Source organism: Natrix helvetica (genome assembly GCF_964273705.1).
Source record: "Natrix helvetica genome assembly, chromosome: 1".
NCBI lineage: Eukaryota > Metazoa > Chordata > Lepidosauria > Squamata > Natricidae > Natrix > Natrix helvetica.
The window spans coordinates 130,282,497-130,306,402 of NC_138548.1; the positions used below are offsets into that span (position 1 = coordinate 130,282,497).

The following is a 23,906-nucleotide window of genomic DNA, read 5'->3' on the forward strand; positions in this document are numbered from 1 at the left end:
TGCAAAGACCGTTATGTGTATCCTGAGCCTCTATGCTCATTCACAGTAGAGCAATCTAGTTACTTGGCCAGATACTCCCACATTAGAAACCTCTGGCAAATTTAGTAGTATAAGGAACATCATTATTTTATCGTTTTCATATTTTAAATAGAAAATATCTTCCTATGGTGAGCAATGGCTGGTCAAAATTTCCTTTTGTACTGGGAACATGGCAGAGGTATGGAGGAAGCCTTGGATTTTTCTGATGTCATTTCTTCTCCCACATTGCCATTTGACCATTTCAATCTCAGATATTCCAGCTGTTGCTTTGGAAATTGGCAAGGATGATAGAAAATCGAATTTTTGAAGAGATTTATATATATGGTTTGCCATTGCCTTCTTCCTAAGGCTGAGAGAAAGTTTATGGCCAAAGACCACAGAGCTGGCTTTGTGCCTAAGGCAGGGCCAGAACTCATTTTCTAACCTCCCAGTTTCCCAGTTTCTAACCTGATGCCTTAATGACTATACCAAACTGGCTCCTCAATGATAAAATGCCTTTGGTAATATAGTTTTGTTTGTTGGTTTAGGTTGCATGTAATAGTGTCTCAACAGCTCTAGTTTCATATCATGGTACTCTGTGGTATCTATCACTGTTTCTAAGTTTGTGTTGAAATGAAGTTGACAGTGTATCATATCAAGTTCTATCAAATCTTTAATATTGTTAATATATTTGGGCATTTTAGAATCAGTGTTTATCAGTTATTAATAATTTACTTCTCTATGCTCTTCTATTTCTAAAAGCATTGTTTTGATTTCCTCTCACTTATAATGTTTAGTTCTAAATATTGTATTCTGATGTAATGATAAAGGGATTATCAGATTATATAGGTTAAAGCTTTAAATTAACAGTGGGATTGCAATTGTTATTGGACAAGTGATTGCTGTATATACGTATCTCACAATTTCAAATTGTGTTTTTATTATGCTATTTGGATGTGACTTATTAGTTACTAATAGCTCAATTAAATATCAGTATCAATGAAACCCTACGTCTATTTTAAATTGCACACAATTCTGAACCATCGTCAATGGGAATGTAAAATTGGCACTCTAAACTTATTTTACCAATGGGTTTCCCATGCTTTCTCCTCCTAGAAAAAAAGATATTTATGATTAGTAGACAATGAGTTAGAAATGGAGATATCAATCCCAGACATTGTAGGGAAGTTATTTCAGAATCTGTCCTTCAGATCTATTTAGGATAAAATAACAATTTTCAGTAACATCCAGGAAATCAATGGAAATCTGATTTTCTTTCCGGTGGATGTGCAGACCACAGTGTTTCTTTATTCAAATTTAATTGTTTATATTCCAGCAAGATTTTGATTTTAAGGAGAAAGGACAACTGGAGATAAAAGCCAAGCATTCTTTTAAAATAGAATCAGCAATATAATGAGAGTCCACATAAAATGACAGAAATACTTAGAGAAGAGAATATTTGTAGTTTTCAACCAAGCACAGAAAGCACCAAAGACCCCAGGGAAATACTTATTTAAGTTTGGAGTTGATTGGGGAAGAAGGTGCTGTTCCCCCTCCTCCGCCCCCCTAAGTCAATATTATGAAATCGCCTCCCTGGGGAGATTGGATTATCTCCCTCTCTGTCGGTTTTCTGCAAGTTTTTAAAGAACTAGCTTTTTTTTTTTAGATCCTGCCCTGATTTGAGTTGTTATTGCAATGTGTTATTCTCTTTCTATTTTTGTAGGGCAGTTGTATTTTTAATTTTTACATGGGGTTTATTTTGCATCATATTTTTTACATGAGCCACGGAGTCATTTTTGGTTGTGGTGACATACCAATGTGTTTAGTAAATCAATTAAATATAGCACTGCTATATTATTAATATACCTTTCCCAATCTCTGTCTCCACTCCCTGAAATAATTTCACACTTTTGCTACAGGATTGGTTGCATACATAATATAACACTGCATTTCCCCTATTCATTATCCAAAATATAAAGCAATTGACTCTTATCAACCCAACCCATCTAACTACCCTGGAACATTTTTGCTGTCTGTCTTCTCACAGTATTTTCATTACTGTATCTTTTTGTACCCGTTATTTTCTCTTCTACTGTCCAATTTCTGTTTCTCTATTTTCCTTAAATTTTATATATCTGCTTGAAAACTTAATCCCTTCAGCAGGTGCAATTTAGGGATTCGCTTCCTGCTGATAATTTTAGCAATAGTGCATTTCAGTAGATTGGCCAATCAGCCACCCAGGTTATCAGCCAGCTAAATTCTGACAAGTGTTCAGAAATGTCCTTCTTGATTGCTGTGCTCCATACCAGGAGTTACCTACTTGCTGGTTTTCTTCTTTACCTAGCACACTTCATTTCCAACGAAATTGGAATTTAATTCCTATTAAATCGATAGGGCGGGATCTACTGAAATTAAAGTTCTACAATAATTTGATTTTGAACATCTTGTAATGGTTCATAACCATCTTAAGGATAGATGTCCATTTATAACCCGCCTTTTGAATTTTTAAAGTTATTCCCAGATCATTGGAAAAATGCCAACTGTGCCCATAAAAATTCTTATTGATTACAAATATAAATTGTAACAAGATTTATATACCGCTTTTCTTCAGACAACTCAGGATAGTTTAAGCAAATGCTAATTTGTTTATGAAAATAGTTACCAAAACCTGTCCCCCAAATTCACCAGAACTCAACTCAGGCTTGAGGGAGACTTTTTATTTTAAGTTTGCATAGGCATTCATTTCATTTACTATATACTAAGAAAATAAAATCCAAAATCTATAGTTGGGTGATAATAATTTCTTTAATTTGGGATTTTAGAATCCCCCCACCCCCATGGCTATAACAAAACCTGGTGTTATACTAATTGTATATATAGCATTGTACTAATATATAGCATTGTACTTAATTTGCTATAGTAAGGTAATCTATACTAAATTATATATTATAGAATATCCCAGGGTTCTGATTTCAGAAATTATATTTCTTTTTAGAAATATTCAAGCTTTTCAATATATTAATGAACTTCTCATGATGTTGGTTTCAAAATTACAGCTGAGAACAGATTTGTTGGGTACAGGTAGTCCTTGATTTACGACATGTCATTTAATGATGGTTCAAATTTACGGCAATCTTGGACAAAGTGACTGATGACTTGTATTTGCACTCACAAACACCACACCACCCACACAGTCACTTGATCACAGTTTGGGGTACTTGGACAGCTGGTTCACATGTCTTCATGTGATTTCCAGCAAAAAAAAAAAAATCCATTGGGGAAGCTGGATTTGCATAGTGATCCTGATGATTTGCTTAACAGCTGCTTTTACAAAGGAGCAGGTTCTGTTGTTGAAAGAAAGCTTATTTCCACTTTAGAATGAATCACAATTCTTTTTTAGTTCTCCGGTCTCTTTGTCAAGCCACATTTAAATATTTTATTTAAGAGAACTAGAAAAGATATGGTAGGTTTCACATGAATAGAAATAATGATAGTTACTCTTCTTTTAACAACCCCATAATCCCTTGTGCGATGGAGTCTGGGCAACTGGATGGAGCTGAGTGTTTACTGGCCGGATGCCCTTCCTGTTGCCAATGCAGAGTTTTGTTCAGCAGATACAATGATGGTGGTGGTGGGGTGGTGGTGGGGTGGTGGTGGAAACCTGACATTTTGCAGTTATATAGAAATCAGAAAATCCTGGACATGCTCTTGATTTATATGCTGAAGAGAAGCCTAGTTGTGGAAAGGTGTAGAGTTGATTTTCAAGAATATTTTTAGATGGGAATTTTTCTTCCTTCGAGTAATGTTGAAACAATCTTAATTGCTTAGCTTTCATACAGATAGTCAAACCATGCTTCTGTTTTTTACAAGAAGATCAACAGTACAGCAGGAACTGAAAAGATTCCTTTAAACCTCACATATTATAGAAATATCAGAGGACAGATGAGCTTGACCCAGACAAGGCAACTATAAGAATGTAATAAAAAGCTAACATTCTAGCCTAAAACTATTTGCTTCTCCTGAAGGTGATGCAACATCGGCTTGCCAATACAGTACACAAATTGGGAGTCTATTGATCCCAAACAACCTGAAGCATGAACATCTAAAAGATCAACCCAGTTCAGTTTTGATCTTCAGAAACCGATAGTTCAGACCAGTCCTAAAAACAGAGCAGGTCATGGCAATTTTCTGCAAAGGTGTGGGATTGGTTAGACACTTTGAGATCCAGGAGTTTTAACTGCTTTTATGTTGCAGTCTACAGAAGCCACTCCTGCTGAGGCTGACGGAGCTGGCAAAGGAGGAACAGCTGAAGCAGAAGCAGCTGCTAAACCCGAAACTGATTCAGGATCTGCCTCAGTAAGACAGCAGGGAAGGGAGAGGGAGGAGGGGTCTCATTCTCCCCTAACCGTTGTTCACATTTAATATGAGCAGTTGTGTGAACCCATTGAAGATAAAATGTTTAGCTTTTTTGAGCTGTGGGTCGAATCCCTATTTTATTGACTTGGACCATAGAGCAAAGCCCATTATTCATCCTTAGATGAGTGTCTCTCTGATGAAAACAGCTAAACATACGTATTCCTGCAGCATTTGCAATTCATCTGAATTAGGAAGAATACATCTGCTTCAGTCCCAGTTAATCATCTTGGAACTTTTATGTGTGTCCAACATCTGGACCTACGTTTAAAAACAAAAACAAAACCCTTTTTCATTGCTGAGGCTAACTTTCATTTGTTCAGCATGTCTAGTTACAATTTGATACCCTTACAAAATCAGAAACAGCGGTTACTGCTGGGAATGAGAATGATTCCGAGGACACAGAAGTTAGATATATCTGCGCTAAACACCAAAACTGATTTTAGATTTTTTTTTTAAAAGGGAGAAAATTGACCAGAATGCCTATTACTACAAACCTAAATGTCTTGTAATAACAGAATCTGTTATTCACGCCATTAATCTTTACGCACACCAATTTCCCTCTACAAATTATTGTCTTCTGTGGTTTCCTTTCCATCTTTTCATAAGTCATTCTCTTTACCTCAGCCACCCCCCCCCATACCTAAATCCTAACTTCCACAAAATATGGAGACACCTAATGAATATTTGAATAAAGGGTCCATGTTCAGGAATGGCTACAGGAAGGGTTTGCTCTATGTTCTTTTCTCAATTGGGCCTAACTTTGGTGCCTTTAATCCTGTTTTATTTCCTTCAGAGTTCTCTGCCAACTGTAGTTGTGGATACTGCCACAGTCAATGGGACCGATGAGAATAGAGCCATCTCTGAGAGATCTGACATGCCACCAGGATTTCTCTTCAAGGTAAGTTTTTTTTTATGGTGAAGATACACCTGAATATTCATCCTAGACATGCAGCCATTTCATTCTATGTGCTTTGAATAACTGAAGCTGTAAAATGGAAAATTGACTCAGCCATTTATGAGAATTCAATGCACAATTTTAAATGAATTTAGTTTGGATACAGGAAACTCAACAGTGTCACATGTAATGCTGATAAATTATTGTCTGTTGAAAGAAGAAATAAAGTAAATAGAGTAGACTAGTTTGGATAGAATCTAAATAAATAGATAGTTTCTAAAATCTAATATTTATTTTAATTTATTCTATCTATCATCTATCTATCTATCTATCTATCTATCTATCTATCTATCTATCTATCTATCATCTATCATCATCTATCTATCTATCTATCTATCATCTATCATCATCTATCTATCTATCTATCTATCTATCTATCTATCTATCTATCTATCTATCTATCTATCATCTATCATCTATCATCATCTATCTATCTATCTATCTATCTATCTATCTATCTATCTATCATCTATCTATCTATCTATCATCTATCATCTATCATCTATCATCATCTATCTATCTATCTATCTATCTATCTATCTATCTATCTATCTATCTATCTCTATCTATCTATCTATCTATCTATCTATCTATCTATCTATCTATCATCTATCATCATCTATCTATCTATCTATCTATCTATCTATCTATCTATCATCTATCATCATCTATCTATCTATCTATCTATCTATCTATCTATCATCTATCTATCTATCTATCTATCTATCTATCTATCTATCTATCTATCTATCATCTATCTATCTATCTATCTATCTATCTATCTATCTATCTATCTATCTATCTATCTATCTATCATCTATCATCATCTATCTATCTATCTATCTATCTATCTATCTATCTATCTATCTATCTATCATCTATCTATCATCTGTCTATTAATTAAAATAAGCATTAGATTTTAGAAATTCAGTAACAGATTCTATCCAAAATAGTCTGTATGTGTATATATTTAAATTATATGCCGCCTCACTGTCAAGCGACTTTGGGTAGATTACTAAGACTTTTACTAAGACTATGGGTATCTTATTTACTTACTTCTTTTATAAAGAAACAAGACAAAAACTATCCCAAAATAACTGCAAAAAATAATTGAAGCATTGAAACTATAAGAACATAATCTGCAGGACAGCACCAATTCATTTTCCTAAAAGTGCAATCATCAAGTATCATAGAGCTTTCCTGAATACTGAACACATTAAGGAGAAATGGAACAGCAGATAGACTGCAGTATAGTTAGTATGTAAGGGTCCAGCTGCACTAGATATGTATAGATATGAAACAAAATCTCCCCCTTAATCCTTACTGTAGGACCATTATTCTTATGCAGGTACAAGCCATGCATGATTACGCAGCTACTGACAATGACGAATTGCAGCTGAAGGCTGGAGATGTGGTCTTGGTGACTCCATTTGAAAACCCAGATGAGCAGGTATGGTGATAATGCAATAGGTGTGTCTCATAACTAATAAGGTTGGTAAATCCTGCATTGGTCCAGTTTCAAGATTTCAGATCAAATCTGCTTTCTGCAATGAAGCATGCTATGTAACCTTCAGCAAGTCGAACCTTTCAATTTACTCTCTTGATAGACAAGTTAATGAGTAAATCTCTTTTTCTTCAAATAGTAGGCTATTTCTTTAAAATGATGATTTTCTATGTGGAAGCAAATATTGCATGAGAAGGATGTGATTTAATAGAGATGTAAAGTATAAGGAGATGAATATTGATTATTGAGTTTCCTAATCCAATCCAATATCCAACTAAGGAGGTTATACTTGTTTAGTGTTACTTTTTAAATTATACTATCTATAACTATTAGTCTGTAATATTAGGTTTACCTAATTAGACAGAAGGCAATCAGAATACTACAGTGGAGTCTTGCCCTTGCAACCAGCAACATATTTTCTAAGTATTTTAAAAAAAGACTTCTTAACTTAAATTCAAGGAAATTTAATTTACCTTTAAAAAGTGAATTAATGTACCCACTATTGTACTCTCTGCTGTTTTTTTAATTTCATATTTGCTTTTTATCCCTCTCTTTGCCCTACAAATGTCTAAAAATTGTGATGGTGGCTATGAGTGCAATATTTTTTTCTCTGCCTTGTTCATGCTCTTTTTGAATGCCAGTAGATGGCACTGCGTTCTTATAGGTCTTCATTGCATTCATTCATTTTTGTAAAGGGAGTGAGTTGAAAATAGAAATGTTTCTTAGCCACTGGTACATTTTGTTTGCTTGTTTTTTCCTCATTGGGAACATTAGCATTGCATCAAACATAAACAAAGGATGCCTCATCTGTAGAAAGCTTCCTCTAGATTTGGAACCTTTCCTCCATAGCTGTGCACATAGGGTCACTTCTGTTTGCTTGCATTCTATAGGAGAAAATCAGGCTGAGCTGGAAAGTGGGGTTAAATGTGTCATCAGTTTGGAATCATTGCATAGCCATAAGAAACCTAAGTCCTCACAAATTCTGTTGACCCATATATAGCCCCAATTTAATTCTAACCATTAGTTGACAATATTCTTTTATTAGAGGTAGATCTTCTGTGCTTTGAACTCTACCCAAATGCTTGCTGGACAGCATTGCTACCCCCTTCCTTCCAACAGTCATGAGTTGCAGTATTCTCCAGAAACTATGGAGGCAAAGTCAGGAACACTATGGAGAGAGGCAGTGGGTTTTGATGGTAGAAATATCAGGGAATACTTTGATGAGGTCAATACTCCCACTGGAGCCAAGTGGGAAGAATTGGCTGCTGTGGAAGATTGTTTTCTCTCTAGAAACCAAAGGATAAATGTTCTTGGCAGCACAGAACTCTATGGCTAGATCAGTGCTTCTCAATTATTTTCTGTCATGCCCCCCCTAGGAAGAAGAAAACATTTCGCGCCCCCCCCCCCGCGCGACTGTAAATAGTATAATTTGTCTATAAAATTGTTATAAGTACACCTCTGCATAACATAGCACATCGGTCTTTCCTCGTCTCCCACCGTAGTCACATGCTTTCTTTCCTCTTTCCCTCTTACTTGTCTATCCTTCCTTCCACCCTCCCTTCCTCCTTCCCTTCCTTCCTGCCTCCCTTCCAGTTCCCTCCTTCCTCTTTCCCCCTGCCTGCCTGCCTTCTTTCCTCTTTCCCTATCCTCCTATCCTTCCTTTCTCCCTCCCTCCTTCCCTGCCTCCCTTCCAGTTCCATTCTTCCCTCCTTCCTTCTGCCTCCTTCCTGCCTGCTTGCCTTCTTTCCTCTTTCCCTCTTGCTTGTCTATCCTTCCTTCCACCCTCCCTTCCTCCTTCCCTTCCTTCCTGCCTCCCTTCCAGTTCCCTCCTTCCTCTTTCCCCCTGCCTGCCTGCCTTCTTTCCTCTTTCCCTATCCTCCTATCCTTCCTTTCTCCCTCCCTCCTTCCCTGCCTCCCTTCCAGTTCCATTCTTCCCTCCTTCCTTCTGCCTCCTTCCTGCCTGCTTGCCTTCTTTCCTCTTTCCCTCTTGCTTGTCTATCCTTACTCCCTCCTCCCTTTCTTCCTTCCCTCCCTGCCAGCAGCTCCTCCAGCATCCCAGCTGGAAGCAGCAGCACAACAGTCGCCGTTACCAGGGGCGAAGGGGTGGCGGTGGCAAGATCGGGCGACCGCCGCCCCTTTGTCCCTTCCCCAACAGCGGCTGTTGCGCTTCCGCTTCCAGACGGAATGCTGGCGGTGGAGCTGCTGGCGGGGAGGCGAGCTACCTGCATAAAGACGCCGCCGAGGGCATGGCAGAATATATCCCGGCTTGAAGTGGCAGCCCTGGGGACTGCTCAGAGACTCATCAGAGCCGCGGGCTGGAGCTGTGCAAAAAGTCTGCTTGGGCTGGGGGGGGGGGAAGGGAGGGAAGCCTGGGACAGCCATGCTTCCCTCCCTCCCACCCCTGCCCGAGCAGGCTTCTTGCACAGCTCCAGCCCGCGGCTCCAATGAAAATCCACAGTCCGAAGTGCTGCCACTTCCAGGCGGGATATATTATGCCTCGCCCACGCCGCCGCCGTTGCACCCAGATGGAAAGGGAGCCTTCGCGCCCCCCTTTACGGAGCCTCGTGCCCCCCCAGGGGGGCGCGCCCCACTATTTGAGAACCGCTGGGCTAGATGGAAGGAAGCAGTCCTGCAGCTTGCAGTTGGTCATCAACCTGTTTCGGCCTTCCCTTTCATTCATTGATGAACTGATGCATTGAAAAGGTTTCTACTGTTTTTCCAGTTTGCTGCTAGATCCATTCTCAACTTACTTAAGCTGCTGGTTAGCTCATAGATGGAGGCTCCCATATAAGGGCATATCGACAATGACTGGCAGGTCAGAGCCTATATACAGGTGAAACTCAAAAAATTAGAATATCTTGCAAAAGTTCATTTATTTCAGTAATGCAAATTAAAAGGTGAAACTAATATATGAGAATGACTCATTACATGCAAAGCAAGATAGTTCAAGCTGTGATTTCTCATAATTGTGATGATTATGGCCTACAGCTCATGAAAACCCCAAATCCACAATCTCAGAAAATTAGAATATTGTGAAAAGGTGCAATATTCTAGGCTCAAAGTGGCCCACTCTAATCAGCTAATTAAGCCATAACACCTGAAAAGGGTTCCTGAGCCTTTAAATGGTCTCTCAGTCTGGTTCAGTAGGAATCACAATCATGGGAAAGACTGCTGACCTGACAGTTGTGCAGAAAACCATCATTGACACCCTCCATAAGGAGGAAAAGCCTCAAAAGGTAATTGCAAAAGAAGTTGGATGTTCCCAAAGTGCTGTATCAAAGCACATTAATAGAAAGTTATGTGGAAGGGAAAAGTGTGGAAGAAAAAGGTGCACAAGCAGCAGGGATGATCGCAGCCTGGAGAGGATTGTCAGGAAAAGGCCATTCAAAAGTGTTGGGGACTTTCACAAGGAGTGGACTGAGGCTGGAGTCAGTGCATCAAGAGCCACAGATGGATCCTGGACATGGGCTTCAAATGTTGTATTCCTCTTGTCAAGCCACTCCTGAATAACAAACAATGTCAGAAACGTCTTACCTGGGCTAAAGAAAAACAGACCTGGTCTGTTGCTCAGTGATCCAAAGTCCTCTTTTCTGATGAGAGCAACTTTTGCATCTCATTTGGAAACCAAGTACCCAGAGTATGGAAGAAGAATGGAGATGCACAAACTACAAGATGCTTGAAGTCCAGTCTGAAGTTTCGACAGTCTGGGTTGATTTGGGGAGCCATGTCATCTGCTGGTGTTGGTCCACTGTGCTTAAGTCCAGGGTCAACGCAGCCATCTACCAGGAGGTTTTGGAGCACTTCATGCTTCCTTCCGCAGACGAGCTTTATGGGGATGCTGACTTTATTTTCCAGCAGGACTTGGCACCTGCCCACACTGCCAAAAGCACCAAAACCTGGTTCAATGACCGTGGGATTACTGTGCTTGATTGGCCAGCAAACTCGCCTGACCTTAACCCCATAGAGAATCTATGGGGCATTGCCAAGAGACAGATGAGAGATATGAGACCGAACAATGCAGAAGAGCTGACGGCTGCTTTTGAAGCATCCTGGTCTTCCATAACACCTCAGCAGTGCCACAGGCTGATAGCTTCCATGCCACGCCGCATTGAGGCAGTAATTGCTGTAAAAGGGGCCCAAACCAAGTACTGAGTACATATGCATGCTTATACTTTTCAGAGGTCCGATATTGTTCTATGTACAATCCTTGTTTTATTGATTGCATGTAATATTCTAATTTTCTGAGATTTGGATTTGGAGTTTTCATGAGCTGTAAGCCATAATCATCACAATTATGACAAATCACGGCTTGAACTATCTTGCTTTGCATGTAATGAGTCTATCTCATATATTACTTTCACCTTTTAAGTCGCATTACTGAAATAAATGAACTTTTGCACGATATTCTAATTTTTCGAGTTTCACCTGTACATAGGACGATTTTGCTTGGAGAAAAAAAGCAACTTCAGGGAAAGATAAATACATATAAAATCATACATGGCATGGGAGAAGGAAAAGAAATTCCCCCGAAAGTTTTCAAAACACCAGGACCAAGAATCAAACTATTGGAAAAGGATTTAGAGCAGACTAAAGAAACCATTGTTCCATACAAGGCATAATTAACTTGTAGAACTCATTGCCATGAGATATGGTGATTTTACTGGGTATGCGGTGACTCAGTGGTTAAGATGCAGAGCTTGTTAATCAGAAAGATTGACAGTTCAGTGGTTTAAATCCCTAGTGCCGCATAACGGAGTGAGCTCCCATTACACAGCTTTTGCCAACCCAGCAGTTTGAAAGCATGTAAAAATGCAAGTAGAAAAATAGGGACCGCCTTTGGTGGGAAAGTAACAGTGTTCCATGCTCCTTTGGCATTTAGTCATGCCGGCCACATGACCACACAGACGTCTTCGGACTAGCACTGATTCTTCAGCTTTGAAATTGAGATGAGCACTGCCCCCTAGAGTCAGGAATGACTAGCACATATATGTGAGGGGAACCTTTACCTTTACCTTATGGTGTTTTTCATCTTGAAGACTCCGTATTGCCTCCAAATCCCAGTTGTAGGAACAACTGTGGGAAAAGAGTATGTCTATACTGCACTTCCTGCTTGCAAGCACCCTAGAAGCATGAGAAAGAACTCAAGGGTTATTTACAAGTGCTGTGATTAATGATAATAATTTTATCCCCAATACATAACCTTTAACACTTGATTTAAAATTCAGTTTCAGTGAACTTAGAACTCTTAGAACTCTCTACATGGGGCTTCCTTTGAGATGTACTCGAAGACTACAGTTGGTCCAGAATGCGGCCGCGTGGGTGATTATGGGGAGTACTAGATACTCCCATGTAACACCTCTCCTGCGCGAGCTGCACTGGCTTCCTGTGGTCTATCGGGTGCGTTTCAAGGTTTTGATTACCATCTTCAAAGCGCTCCATGGCACAGGACCTAGCTACCTGCGGGATCGCATCCTGCCCCATACATCCCTACGACCAATCCGCTCTCACAGAGAGGGACTTTTCCGGGTGCCGTCCACTAAACAGTGTCAGAGGGCGACACCCAGGAGTAGGGCCTTCTCTGTGATGGGCCCAGCCCTTTGGAATGACCTCCTCCTCGACATTAGGATTACCACCGACCTCCGCTCCTTCCGTTCAAAACTCAAGACCCACCTTTTTCAACTATCTGGCCTGGCTCAACCATAATTCCATCTTATTCCTCCTGACAGTCTTTTTAAATCAGTAATTTTAAACTGGGGTATTTTAATTCTTAATCTCATTATTATTATTTTATGTATTGTAATGGTTGTTACCTCCTCCGTGTAATATATATATGTGCTTTTATTTATTGTACGCCGCCCCGAGTCCCTTGTGGAGATGGAAGGACTAACAAATCAAATAAATAATAATAATAATAAAAAAATGCCGGGTTTTTGTTGTACCAACATTTTTTTCTTTTTCTCCTGTCTCTTGCCAGGATGAAGGATGGCTGATGGGTGTGAAAGAAACTGATTGGCTTCAGAACAAAGCATTTGACCAATGCCGGGGAGTTTTCCCAGAGAATTTCACTGAACGGGTGCAGTGAGGCCTTGCAGCTCTTTAGATAGCTTCTCTTCAGCAAGAAAGCAAGAGGTGTCTTCTTCTCCCCCTCCTCCTGAGGAAGGTCTAAAAAAAAATTGAAAGAATGTTTTTTGTTTAAGAAAAAGCAGCGTAAAGGTTGGATTCCTCACAGAAAACAATGTTTTTAGAAGTCCGCTGAATCAAAGTATTATCAAAGATAGAGTTAATAAAGAAAGACAGGTTGGGAAAAAAAATCCTTTCTCTGTTTGAGTTAAATAAGGTCAATCCAGAAGGTTGTCATTGAGTGGTTGGAGCAATGTTGTGTGAAATAGGATGTGCTCAGCATCGTAAGCTGTGAATACTAGCAGTCCTGTTCTCCTGAAACTACACAATAAAGTTTTATCTTGTGGGAAGGCACGGTCAACCTGTTTCGTGGCTGAACTTGTTTCTGTGGCACCCCCTGCAAAGTATACCATCACGCTATCTCGGCTTCGATGCCTGTCCTGTGTTTTGTGTGTGTGTGTGTGTGTGTTTGTGTTCTTTTGGGAAAAAAAATCTAGCCAAAATCCACACATTTAAAATACTTGTCAGTGCTTATTAGAAAGAAAATAAGCCTGGTTCTGGCAAGGCATGGTTTAAGAATGACCTGTGTATTTTTGTTCTATAGGAAACATTCATATGGGGGAAAAGTATAAATATAGCGTCTTTACTACTATTGTTTTCATAATATTGTACTGAAATGGGGGGTTGGTGCTGGCTGCAAATTCTGTGCCATCTGATAGGAAGAGGTGATGAAGAAGAAGAGAGATACATATAATTACACCAATGTAGCTGATCCTGGCATCGTGTTTGAGGTCAGGTAAATGAGATGACGGAGTGACTGCTTCATTTATATAACTTCTAGCTGTGTTTGCATTGCTCTGCATCCAGAACAATTATTCCCTGTGTCTTTGCTCTTAAGATGTATTTATCTTGTATTTAAAAACTGTAATGGGTGAAATTCTAGGGCAGGATTGTTAAACACAAGGCACACGGCCTAGATCTGGCCCATGATGTGGTTAGATCCGGCCCACGGAGTCCCCCTGGAAACAGCAAAGGACCAGCCCGTGGTGCCTTGTCCCAGCCCAGCCCAGTCAGGCACTGATCTACAACTTGGTGATGGCCATCCCTGGAATGTGGTCAGCCTTAGATCTGCGGGCTGCCCTGGAGCCAGCGAGGGGCTGCTCCCACCCCATAGGTGCATGCACAGGAGGCAGTGAGCATGGGAGGCCTGATGTCTCGGGTGACTGTCTTGCTCCACAGCCTGATTGCATTCTGAGTGCTTCCCTTTCACCCAGGATGCCAGCCTCCATGCCCTGGCTGCCTCCTGTAGTCATGCAAGGGGTGAGGCCAAGCGGCAGGGGCAGCTCTGCAGATCTAATGCTGACCGCATTTCAGCCCACCAAGTTGTAGATCAGTGCCGCACCTGCCAACAGCGCCTCCATGGCCTGCTTGCCATCCCAGCCTCACAGCACACGAGCGCTTCCCTTTTACTAGGACCGCCCACGTGTGGGAAAGCCATGGCCACCAGCAGGGCTGCCAATCTCTCCATCTCCCTTTGTCCCTTTCTGAGTGCGGAGGAAGGAAGGAGATGGGGAATGAAAAGGAGGGAATGAGAAGGAGGGAGGGAGGGAAGGAAGAAGGGAGGGTGGGAGGGAGGGAAGGAGGAAGGAAGGACGGAATATGGGAATGATGAGGAAGGCAGGGAAGTAAGTAAGTTGGGAATGAGAAGGAGGAAGAGAGGGAAGGAAGGAGGGAGGGATGAAGGAAGGAAGGAGATGGGAATGAGAAGGAGACAGGGAATCAGGGTGGGAGGGAAAGAGGAAGGAAGGAGATGGGAATGAGAGGGAGGTAAGAAGGAAAGAAAGGAAGAAAGGAAGGAGATTATGAGAGGGAGAGAGGGTCTGAGGGAAGTCCTGCCTTAGCCCTTAGCCACTACAAGCCCTGCTGCCCTTTCACCATCCCCTTGCTTTTTCCTCTCCTGGTGGTCTCCCATCCTATCATTGAGGATGCTTTGGTTACAAAGCAGGTCTTCTCGCAAGGAGAGGGAGTGGTCCTCCCTCTGACAATACTATTTGCCTTACTGCACCCACCATGAACAACCTGGCCAAGGAGAGCCAGCACAGCAGAGCAACCTTGAGGAGGAGGTAAGCGCATCTGGGCCCCTCTCCGGGAAATGGGGCTGGGCTGTGGGATTCTGGTGCCCTGGGAGTGCAAGGGTCAGGCTCGGTGCTTGCTCTCTGCTGCCCATGGTTCCGGGAACCCGTGCTATCATATGAGGGTCTTCTGCATGGCCTAAGAGGGAGGGTGAGTCTTCTCTGATGAACATGGGTTTAGCGTTCGCCCTAGTTTTGTCTTCCTTTGCTGGAGACAATGCATCCCCCCAGCCCTGCCTACACCACCACAGTGGTGGTGATGTTGAACTGGCCACACCCATCCAGTCCACCTTGCCCACCAAGTTGGCCACGCCCACCCAGCCTGCTGAGATCAACCACAGCCCTCAGTGAAATTGAGTTTGACACCCCTGTTCTAGGGCAACCATCACTCAGCTGTAAAAATCTAGACAATCACTAAATGGTTTCAAAGAATTAGAGGGTTTTTAAAAATGATGTAGCTGCCATATAGTAATTGTTTAGAATTTATCTAGCCCAGATATCATACCTTTACTCTTAAACCACTGCATTATAAAATGCCAGTTTGGAAATAATACTCCTTTCTGCATTTCAAATTGTCTTTAAAAAAATATCAGAAGCAATCAAGTGAGAAAAATCAGTAAGGCTTCTTGCTTCGCTTCCCATTATTAATTTTTCCTTTGTAATATTGATTTGCAGAGAAGAGCTGGATCTTTTCTAGGGTGCATTATGAATTTATGAAGAACAGGGAAGGAAACTCTTCTATCCAAGCTTTTTTTTTGTAGTTACTGGGACCTTCAAGATTGAACTGCAAATTCACTGGGATTTTCCCAACCATAACAGATCTTTTTTGCAGAAAAGCCAAACATTAATGCACCTATAAATTACTTGAATGACAGGTGCAGCAACCGTCAACCACTGTAAGAACAAATACTCATTCTATGCTGTATACAGCTGCTGAGCTCTTCAGATTTTTGGGGGGGAGGGCTACATTCATTTTTTTTTTCCTTTTTAAATTAATTTATTTTTGCTCTGGTTTTGAAGTTTTTTTTCTACCACTGTCTCTCGCATCAGAGTGCATAGAGAATTCTTAACATTTGACAATCTCATAAAATGTAAGGTAGCTTTAGAAAAGCAGGATAAGCCAATGTTCACTATTGGGAAAAAGCTGCCTAGGTTTCTAATGATCTGTAGAATTACATGTTGTATGTGAGTGTAAGAAAATGCAACATCTCTTGATGGTAGATTCACAGGTGATTTTTCTTCTTATACTCAGTAACAGACAGACCCTGGTTCAAATAATGCACCACAGATGTAAAGCACCATCCTGAGCCATTGCACAATCAACGAGAAGTGAGTGCCATTGTATTGTTGCGCACACACAATTAAAGCCATTTCATCTGCCTCTGCAGAATAACTTTCATAAAAAGGTTTTCAACACTCCTTATCTGACTCAGTGGAATTTCTAATTTATTTTTGTTTTAGGTTAGCCTTAATACATTCTAGGAATTGGGGTTCCATTATTTATATTCCACTGCTGTTTCATAGAACTACCCCTTTACATAATTGCTATTTACTCCATGATAGATACCAGTGGGTACTGCATGTATCTTTGCATCATTCATAACTTGCCATTAAAGTTATTTTTATGCATTTATAGACAAATTTGTATTCCCAAATAAAAGATATGGTGTGGTTTTAAAGGAATATCAACTAGAGATATGTTTATGCAATAAAGAAGGTATCTGTGGAATATCTATTTTTTATATAAAAAACAATAAGTCCTTTGAAATTTGAGGGAAAATTATCAGAAACGATCTAGCTTCTAGTACATCAAACTTTTAGCTGAAGTCATTTTCTCTGTTCTTGATATTTATTTTGCAAACAAATGCTAGGAAGAAATGTGGCAACCTTTCTTTCTTTTAAGGAAAAATAACTGTCCAGTACTGTATTATGTTCTTATTGATTCTGTATCTGATGTTGTGATATAGCTCCTGGCCTTTAAAGTAATGATTGATAAGCTTGTAGTTTGGAGGTCTCATTCATTTTTTCCCAGTTGCTGTGGATTTATTTCAATTTGCTTCTGAAGAAATCTGTTCAATGAAAAGGAAATAATTCAATGGAAATTAAAAAACCCAACAATAATCCAACATAGTCTGCATCTTCTACAAGGGTGTTAAAGAATACTTGGCAATGCAAATCCCATTTTCTAAAGGAATGTGCTTAATATCACAGTCTTGGCAATTAACTGGCTATATCTGTTGATTAAAATATTTAATTTACCAGAAAAATAGATTGGTCAGCAATTATCTTTTAATGTGAATGACAAGACTTGTCTTGTATTCTCTGAATGAAAGCTATGCTAAGATGATGTATACCATAGCTCATATGTAGTTTAAAAACAAAGTGTACTTCTTGCTATAGAAATATTGGATTGAATTCAGTAGAAATCTTCTCTGGATAAAAGGCTTCCTTTTGATATTCCTTTTCTCTCCTATCCCACCCTTTGTAATTCTCTGTGTACATGGAAAATCTGCTGTAACACAATAGGATAGAACTCTTCATTTGAGTATAATCTTGGATTGAGGATATATCTGATAGTGGAACAGAATCTCTTGTTCCAATCCATTGTTTGCAATTAATAATTAATTAACTTGGGTTATAGCCCTAGAGTGGTGATGAAAAAAAATATTTGATCAGTTTAATGTTTATTGTTGGTATGCTTGCTTAAATTTGGCAGAGTGTTTAAAACATAATTATTGAAAAGTAAGTGTATGTACAGGATTGTAATCGTGGCACATTCTTCCAGATATAGTGGGCCAGTTTCTAAGAAGCCAATAAATCATTAGATTTTTAAATAGCATATTATATCTCCCTGAAAAACAAAGGGTATGGGTGTGTTATATTTATTTTGGCTTGGTTTGATTAGTTGTGATTCAAGCCCCAAGTTTCAAAGTACAAACAACTCTTACAAAAATATCATTATAGATTTCACATGGGAAGCATCTCAAAAAATAGGGTTTGCGTTCTTTTTCTGCGTGGGTTACTTTGCCAAATTGCATACAGAAAGCTTTGCAGCTGCTAGCTAAGCAAAATCTTAACTTCAGAAATCAAATCATTTGGACTTGAACTGAAAGTTCAATGGAACAAAATATGGAATACCAGGTATTCTATTAAGAAAGGCATTGAGATTGATCATGCAGAAACTCGAAGTTTAAAGCTGCATTTTCTGGCTCAACTAACTTAGTGCAGTCTCCTTGGTGAAGTGTAGAGTACTTATTTCAATGTAAAATTGTGTTGCAGTTGTATAAAAGCACCTCCATGGAGAACCTATCAAGGATAATACATTGTGTGAGAAGTTTGGACTACACAGATTGCAAACATGCACTAAGCTTTAAGTACTCCCAGAAACACAAACTTTGTTCTGGTAAAAAGTTATTTAGAAACCTTGCCAAGGAACAAATGGTAGACTAATGGATCTCTATGTTAATATATAGCCAAGAATGTTGTACTATTTCTTGGTATTAATAAGTCTAAGAAGAGGATTATACCAGATATGGCCAATTTCCATATTTATATAAGTTCTTATCATCTGCTCTGGTGTGCAGTATCATAATAGAAAACCCACTTGGGATTCATCACCTGTCACAAATCTTTGCTAGACAGAGAAAAGTCTAAGAAAGTTTTGGTCTTTGAAATTCTAAAAAATATCCAATGTTGAACTTCATAACACGTCATATGTCAAATTCTTTCTAGATGCTTGGAAGAGGTGAAGCACAATTTGCCTAGGTACTTAAGGAAAAAGTAATGTATGAACTTATCAAATATTAGATAATTTCCCGCAAAGAAGATAAATGTTAAAACTGAGTTCAAACATTTTACAACCAAACAGTACCCAACAAATTGTTATAAGGAGTAACTATTATCCAATGAATATCTGATCAATGAGATTTGGTGGTGTGGTGGCGCAGTGGTTAGAATGTAGTACTGTAGGCTACTTCTGCTGGCTGCCAGCAGTTTGGCATTTCAAATCTCACCAGGCTCAAGGTTGACTCAGCCTTCCATCCTTCTGAGGTGGGTAAAATGAGGACCCAGATTGTTGGGGGCAATATGCTGACTCTGTAAACTGCTTAGAGAGCACTGTAAAGCACTTTGAAGCAATATATAAGTCTAAGTGCTATTGCTATTTGCTGGCCAGCAAATTTCACTCTACCTCCTGTCCCTCAGTCTAAAGGTTTTCCCCCCTCTTTTGTCTTATTGACTGCTAACATTTAGCATGTAACAGTTAAATCTTTCCTGTTCTCATTTGTTTCTTGAGACACCCATCCTCCCAAGTTTGTTAATCAAGTAAATTAACAATTAGAGGGGGGGATTTACACCTGAAAAAAAGAATACTTTGATATCTACTGTCTATTTTGCTTGGAAATACAGCTGATTCTTACTCTACCATATTCTTCGTGGATCCAATAGTTGTCTAACTCCATTTGACTCTACTTGACCTTGAAACTTGCTATCACATGACATTGGGAGGATATTTCTTTTTGTCTTACCAAAACAAACAAATAAACAAACAAACAAACAAGATCTTGGTGTATTGAGAACTGTAATTGTCACTGCTGACATATTTCATAAATTTATCCTTAATATTCAAATATATATAATTTTATGTCATCCTGTTTCCTTGTATATTGTTCTTTTTAAAAAAAAAATCAAATGTTGAAAAATATTTGTTTTTTTTTATCCTAGAGTCGTATCTTTCTAGCCTGGGCCTAAACTATGCATGCATTTATAAACCATGATGGAACACTTTGAGATGGCTTTGGAAGAAAACCACCAATCAGTGAACACAGAAAATTTTGTAGGACTTTTGAGAGACACAACTCACCATCCTTGCTGGTGATCCACCATTCTGAGTAAACTACAGGGGCTGTCTTTAAATCCCCCCACCCCCTCACGAGAATAGTAACCTAAACATGAGGTTACTGGCATATGAAGCATGGAAGCCAAATCTCTCCTCTAGATAAGAGATGAATGGAACTGTTTTGCCAGTGAAAATGTATAAAAGGACCTCTATGCCATGAATGTTATAGAATTATTTAGCATCCTTCCCCCCTAATCATTAAGAGGGGGTCCAATTCCACTCAGAGTACACTTATCAACTAAATTGAATCCAGCCAGTTTCTTTTATTTTCAGCTTACTCTTCTATATCTTGTTCTTTATATCCTGGAGAAACTGATGCTTTGGAGACATCTTAGAAGAAAAAAGTATAGCTGAGTATTATGAGCCTACCTCCAAATTTGCAAAGGATTCTTCCTAGGATCTTCATTTAAATATCAAATGACATTAACAATAGTATACTCCTCAAGGTCCTCCCTGCCATGGGTTTAAGTAGAAGTAGAAGTATCCTAATACTACTTTCTACTACTACTTAGCCACCAGAGGGCAACTCTAATTCCTTGCTCTCCAAAAGTAAAAGCAGATGTATTATCAGAATGGTTCTTCCCCAAACTGCTCAAGGCCACCTCTGTCCCAGATTCATGTATGGACTTAATTTGGAAAGACTGAAATGATTCATTTCATGTAGGCCCTTCTGGAATTAGAATGCCACTTAATTTCTCTTTCAACAGTATCCATGATTATTGCATGCTGGTCAATAGTTATCATAGTATTCCATTGAACAAGAGAATATCCTATTCCATTTTTGTAACTATTTTCTTCATTTATTTCTCCTGTTCCACTAGAATCTTTAGACTTCCTTAGTTAACAAGCTTCTTAAATTTGGTCAATAAGTCAATTATTGGCAGAAGCAAAGGGTTATCACTTTTCCTTCCCTCAAAGTTAGCTGTTTAGTTTCAGACTCATAGATAATTTAATCAGATTAACAGAGTTGGAAGGTACCTTATAGGTCATCTAGTCCAACCCCCTGCTCAAGCAGGAGACCCTACACCATTTCTGACAAATGACAGTCCAATCTCTTCTTGAAAGTCTCAAGTGATGAAGTCCCACAACTTCCAAGGGCAAGCAGTTTCATTGGTTGATTGTTCTGACTGTCAGAAAGTTCCTCCTTATTTCTAGGTTGAATCTCTCTTTGGTCATTTTCCATCCATTATTCCTTGTCTGGCCTTCAGATGCTTTGGAAAATAGCTTGACCCCCTGCTCTCTTTTTGGCAGCCCCTCAAATATTGGAACACTGCTATCATGTCTCCCCTGGTCCTTCTCCTCACTAGACTAGTCATGCCCAGTTCCTGTAACCGTTCTTCATATTTATTTATTTATGATGTAAGTATACACGTTTCTTGGCTTTGAAAGATTATTTTCATTCAGAAAGCTAAGAAATTTAAGTTTAGTCTGTTTTGGATTTCAGTTTAAGTTTCTTTTGGCAATTCTGTTTAAAAACTGTTAACACTGGCTCCAATGATTTAAGTTTATATAAATTTGTCATTTTAAGCTCCTTTTCATTTAATATACACATATAAGAACGTCCTCACAGCCCTCGGCTTAGCTTCTGAGGTGAATCAGGAAGGCTTACTCATCACTGATTCTAAACAAAATGTTATTGGGATCTATTTTTTTTAAGGAGGCAGAAAGGCTGCTGACTCCACTGGCTGTATAGTTTTACAGGCCAGATTTAACCTGCAGCTTACTGCGATTTTGGAGATAATATTCACAAAATGTATGAAGCTAATATCAAGATGTGGATTGCAATGATGAGCAGTGGAATGAAATTCTACAGAAAGAGGAGCAATTGTTAGAGAATTAAGTAGCTTGAATGAATTCAGCCCGCCAATAAATTTATTCCACACCTCAGCATATAACAAACCAGAGATTCGTTCCAGTCAAGGTATCTATTTTTTGTGACATCTCTTTGTGTGCACAAGTGTGTACACTTTCTCCCCAGGAATTAATCAGAATTAAGAGCATATATGTTGTTTCTGTGTGAGCACATGGGGCCATAAATAACTGATAGGGTGATAAATATTGTGCTGCATTCTGCTTATGTATGTGTTTCTGCATATCCCTATGTTGTGTCTGTGTGTGCTTGACATGCTCCAGTCTTATCACCCTAAAAGAGCCGGAGTGGCCCACTGGTTAGAATGCAGTATTGCAGACTAATTCTTCTGAATGCCGGCAATTCGATCCTGACCGGCTCAAGGTTAATTCAGCCTTCCATCCTTCCAAGGTTGGTAAAATGAGGATCCAAGTTTGCTGACTTTGACTTTGTAAACTGCTTAGAGAGTGCTGTAAAGCACTGTGAAGTGGTATGTAAGTCTAAGTGCTATTGCTAAAAAGTGAGAGAGGCTTGGTATGGAGGAAATGATAGCATTCATGCTGCTATCTTCCTGCCTTTCTTACAGGAATAGACTGAAATGATTTTTTTCCTTCATAACTCTACCCCAGATCTGGATTGCTCTCCTTATTTTGTCAGATTCTCGGCCCACACCAACCAGCCAATCTCAATCCCCTTTACGCAATGTCTTTCCAATATCCGAAGTCTGACAGATCTGCTGACAGGAAATGCCACATGTTATTGCTTTAAAACCCCATGCACCATTTCCCTAGCAAATGAGCTCCTGATCTAGTTGATAGGTTTGCAATTTTGTTGTACACATCAAAGTTTAATGTATTCTACATGCAAGAAAAGCTACAAAAGAGAAGCTAATATTGGTCTAACCAAAATGTTCACACCATTTCCAATGTTGCATTGCTGATACCTTCTCTGTATTGAATGTCCTTGGCAGCAGTAACAGAAGGGCACTCAGTGGGGCTATAAATTGATGCCGCAGATATGGGGCTGGCAGCTTCACCTCAGGTAGTTGAAATCAAATGCACAGCAGCTTCTGACAAAGCAGTATCCTTTTCTTCATTACCAATCTGAATGAAACTAAGTGAGACCAGCAATCAATCTGTCCTGGGTCTTGTACTGTCTGTTCAATTTGCAAAGCTATAAATAATTCCTGTGGAAAGACAACAGCAAGCATCCAGGATAGTGGTGGGTCCGGCAATGTCCACATAAACATGTGCAGCATGCGCAGCACACACATGCGTCTTAGTGCCTCTGCAGACCTCCGTGACGCTCCAGCTACTCAATGGAGCATCGCGCAGGCGCTGTACGTGCCATGCGCATGCACAGAAGCGCTGAAGACTTAAAAGACCGGTAAGGAGCTCGGGTGGGCAGGTGAGCCCTCTGGAGCACCGTACCGGAACAGTATCCGGTTCTCCAGGCAGGCTCCAGTATGCCCGTACCGGGGCATACCACCTGCAACCCACCACCTATCCAGGATGAATTAGCTTATTGCTAAAGATCAAGCTCCTTCCTTGGATTATTATTTTGCTGATGAGGGGCTACAACCAGGGGTGGATTCCAGCTGCTGCTACTGCCAGTTTGCTCAGAGATGCACTGAGCATTTGATGTGCGCTATGCACCCATGCATAGTACTAAAAAAAGTTTCTGCGCATGCACAGAAGCCAAAAACAAGAATGAGAGAACCCGTTCAGTGGCATGGCAGGCTGAGTTACTACCTACGTGGCTGAACCAGTCTGAACCTGTAGGAAACCACCTCTGCCTACAACACCTTGGTTGGGTCATGAACCAAACCAGTTTGTGAAATGCAAGAGTATATTTGATGAGCCTTGGTGGCGCAGTGGTTAGAGTGCAGTACTGCAGGCTACTTCTGATGATCACCTGCTTCCAGCAGTTTGGCAGATCAAATCTCACCAGGCTCAAGTTTGACTCAGCCTTCCATCCTTCCGAGGTCTGTAAAATGAAGACCTAGATTGTTGGGG

At 39.9% G+C, this 23,906-nt stretch overlaps 1 protein-coding gene across 8 annotated transcripts in view; it reads left to right on the forward strand.

The window, feature by feature from the left end:
- The window catches only part of BIN1 (bridging integrator 1), a 130,152-nt gene extending 116,778 nt beyond the window's left edge, over window positions 1-13,374 (forward strand). For all 8 annotated transcript variants that reach the window (XM_081937978.1, XM_081937980.1, XM_081937982.1 and 5 more), the window contains 4 exons: window positions 4,273-4,374; window positions 5,228-5,332; window positions 6,738-6,839; window positions 12,868-13,374. In XM_081937978.1, the coding sequence (XP_081794104.1) occupies window positions 4,273-4,374; window positions 5,228-5,332; window positions 6,738-6,839; window positions 12,868-12,975 (417 nt within the window). In that variant the 3' untranslated portion in view covers window positions 12,976-13,374. The remainder of the gene's footprint in view (window positions 1-4,272; window positions 4,375-5,227; window positions 5,333-6,737; window positions 6,840-12,867) is intronic.
- The last annotated feature ends 10,532 nt before the right edge of the window (window positions 13,375-23,906 follow it).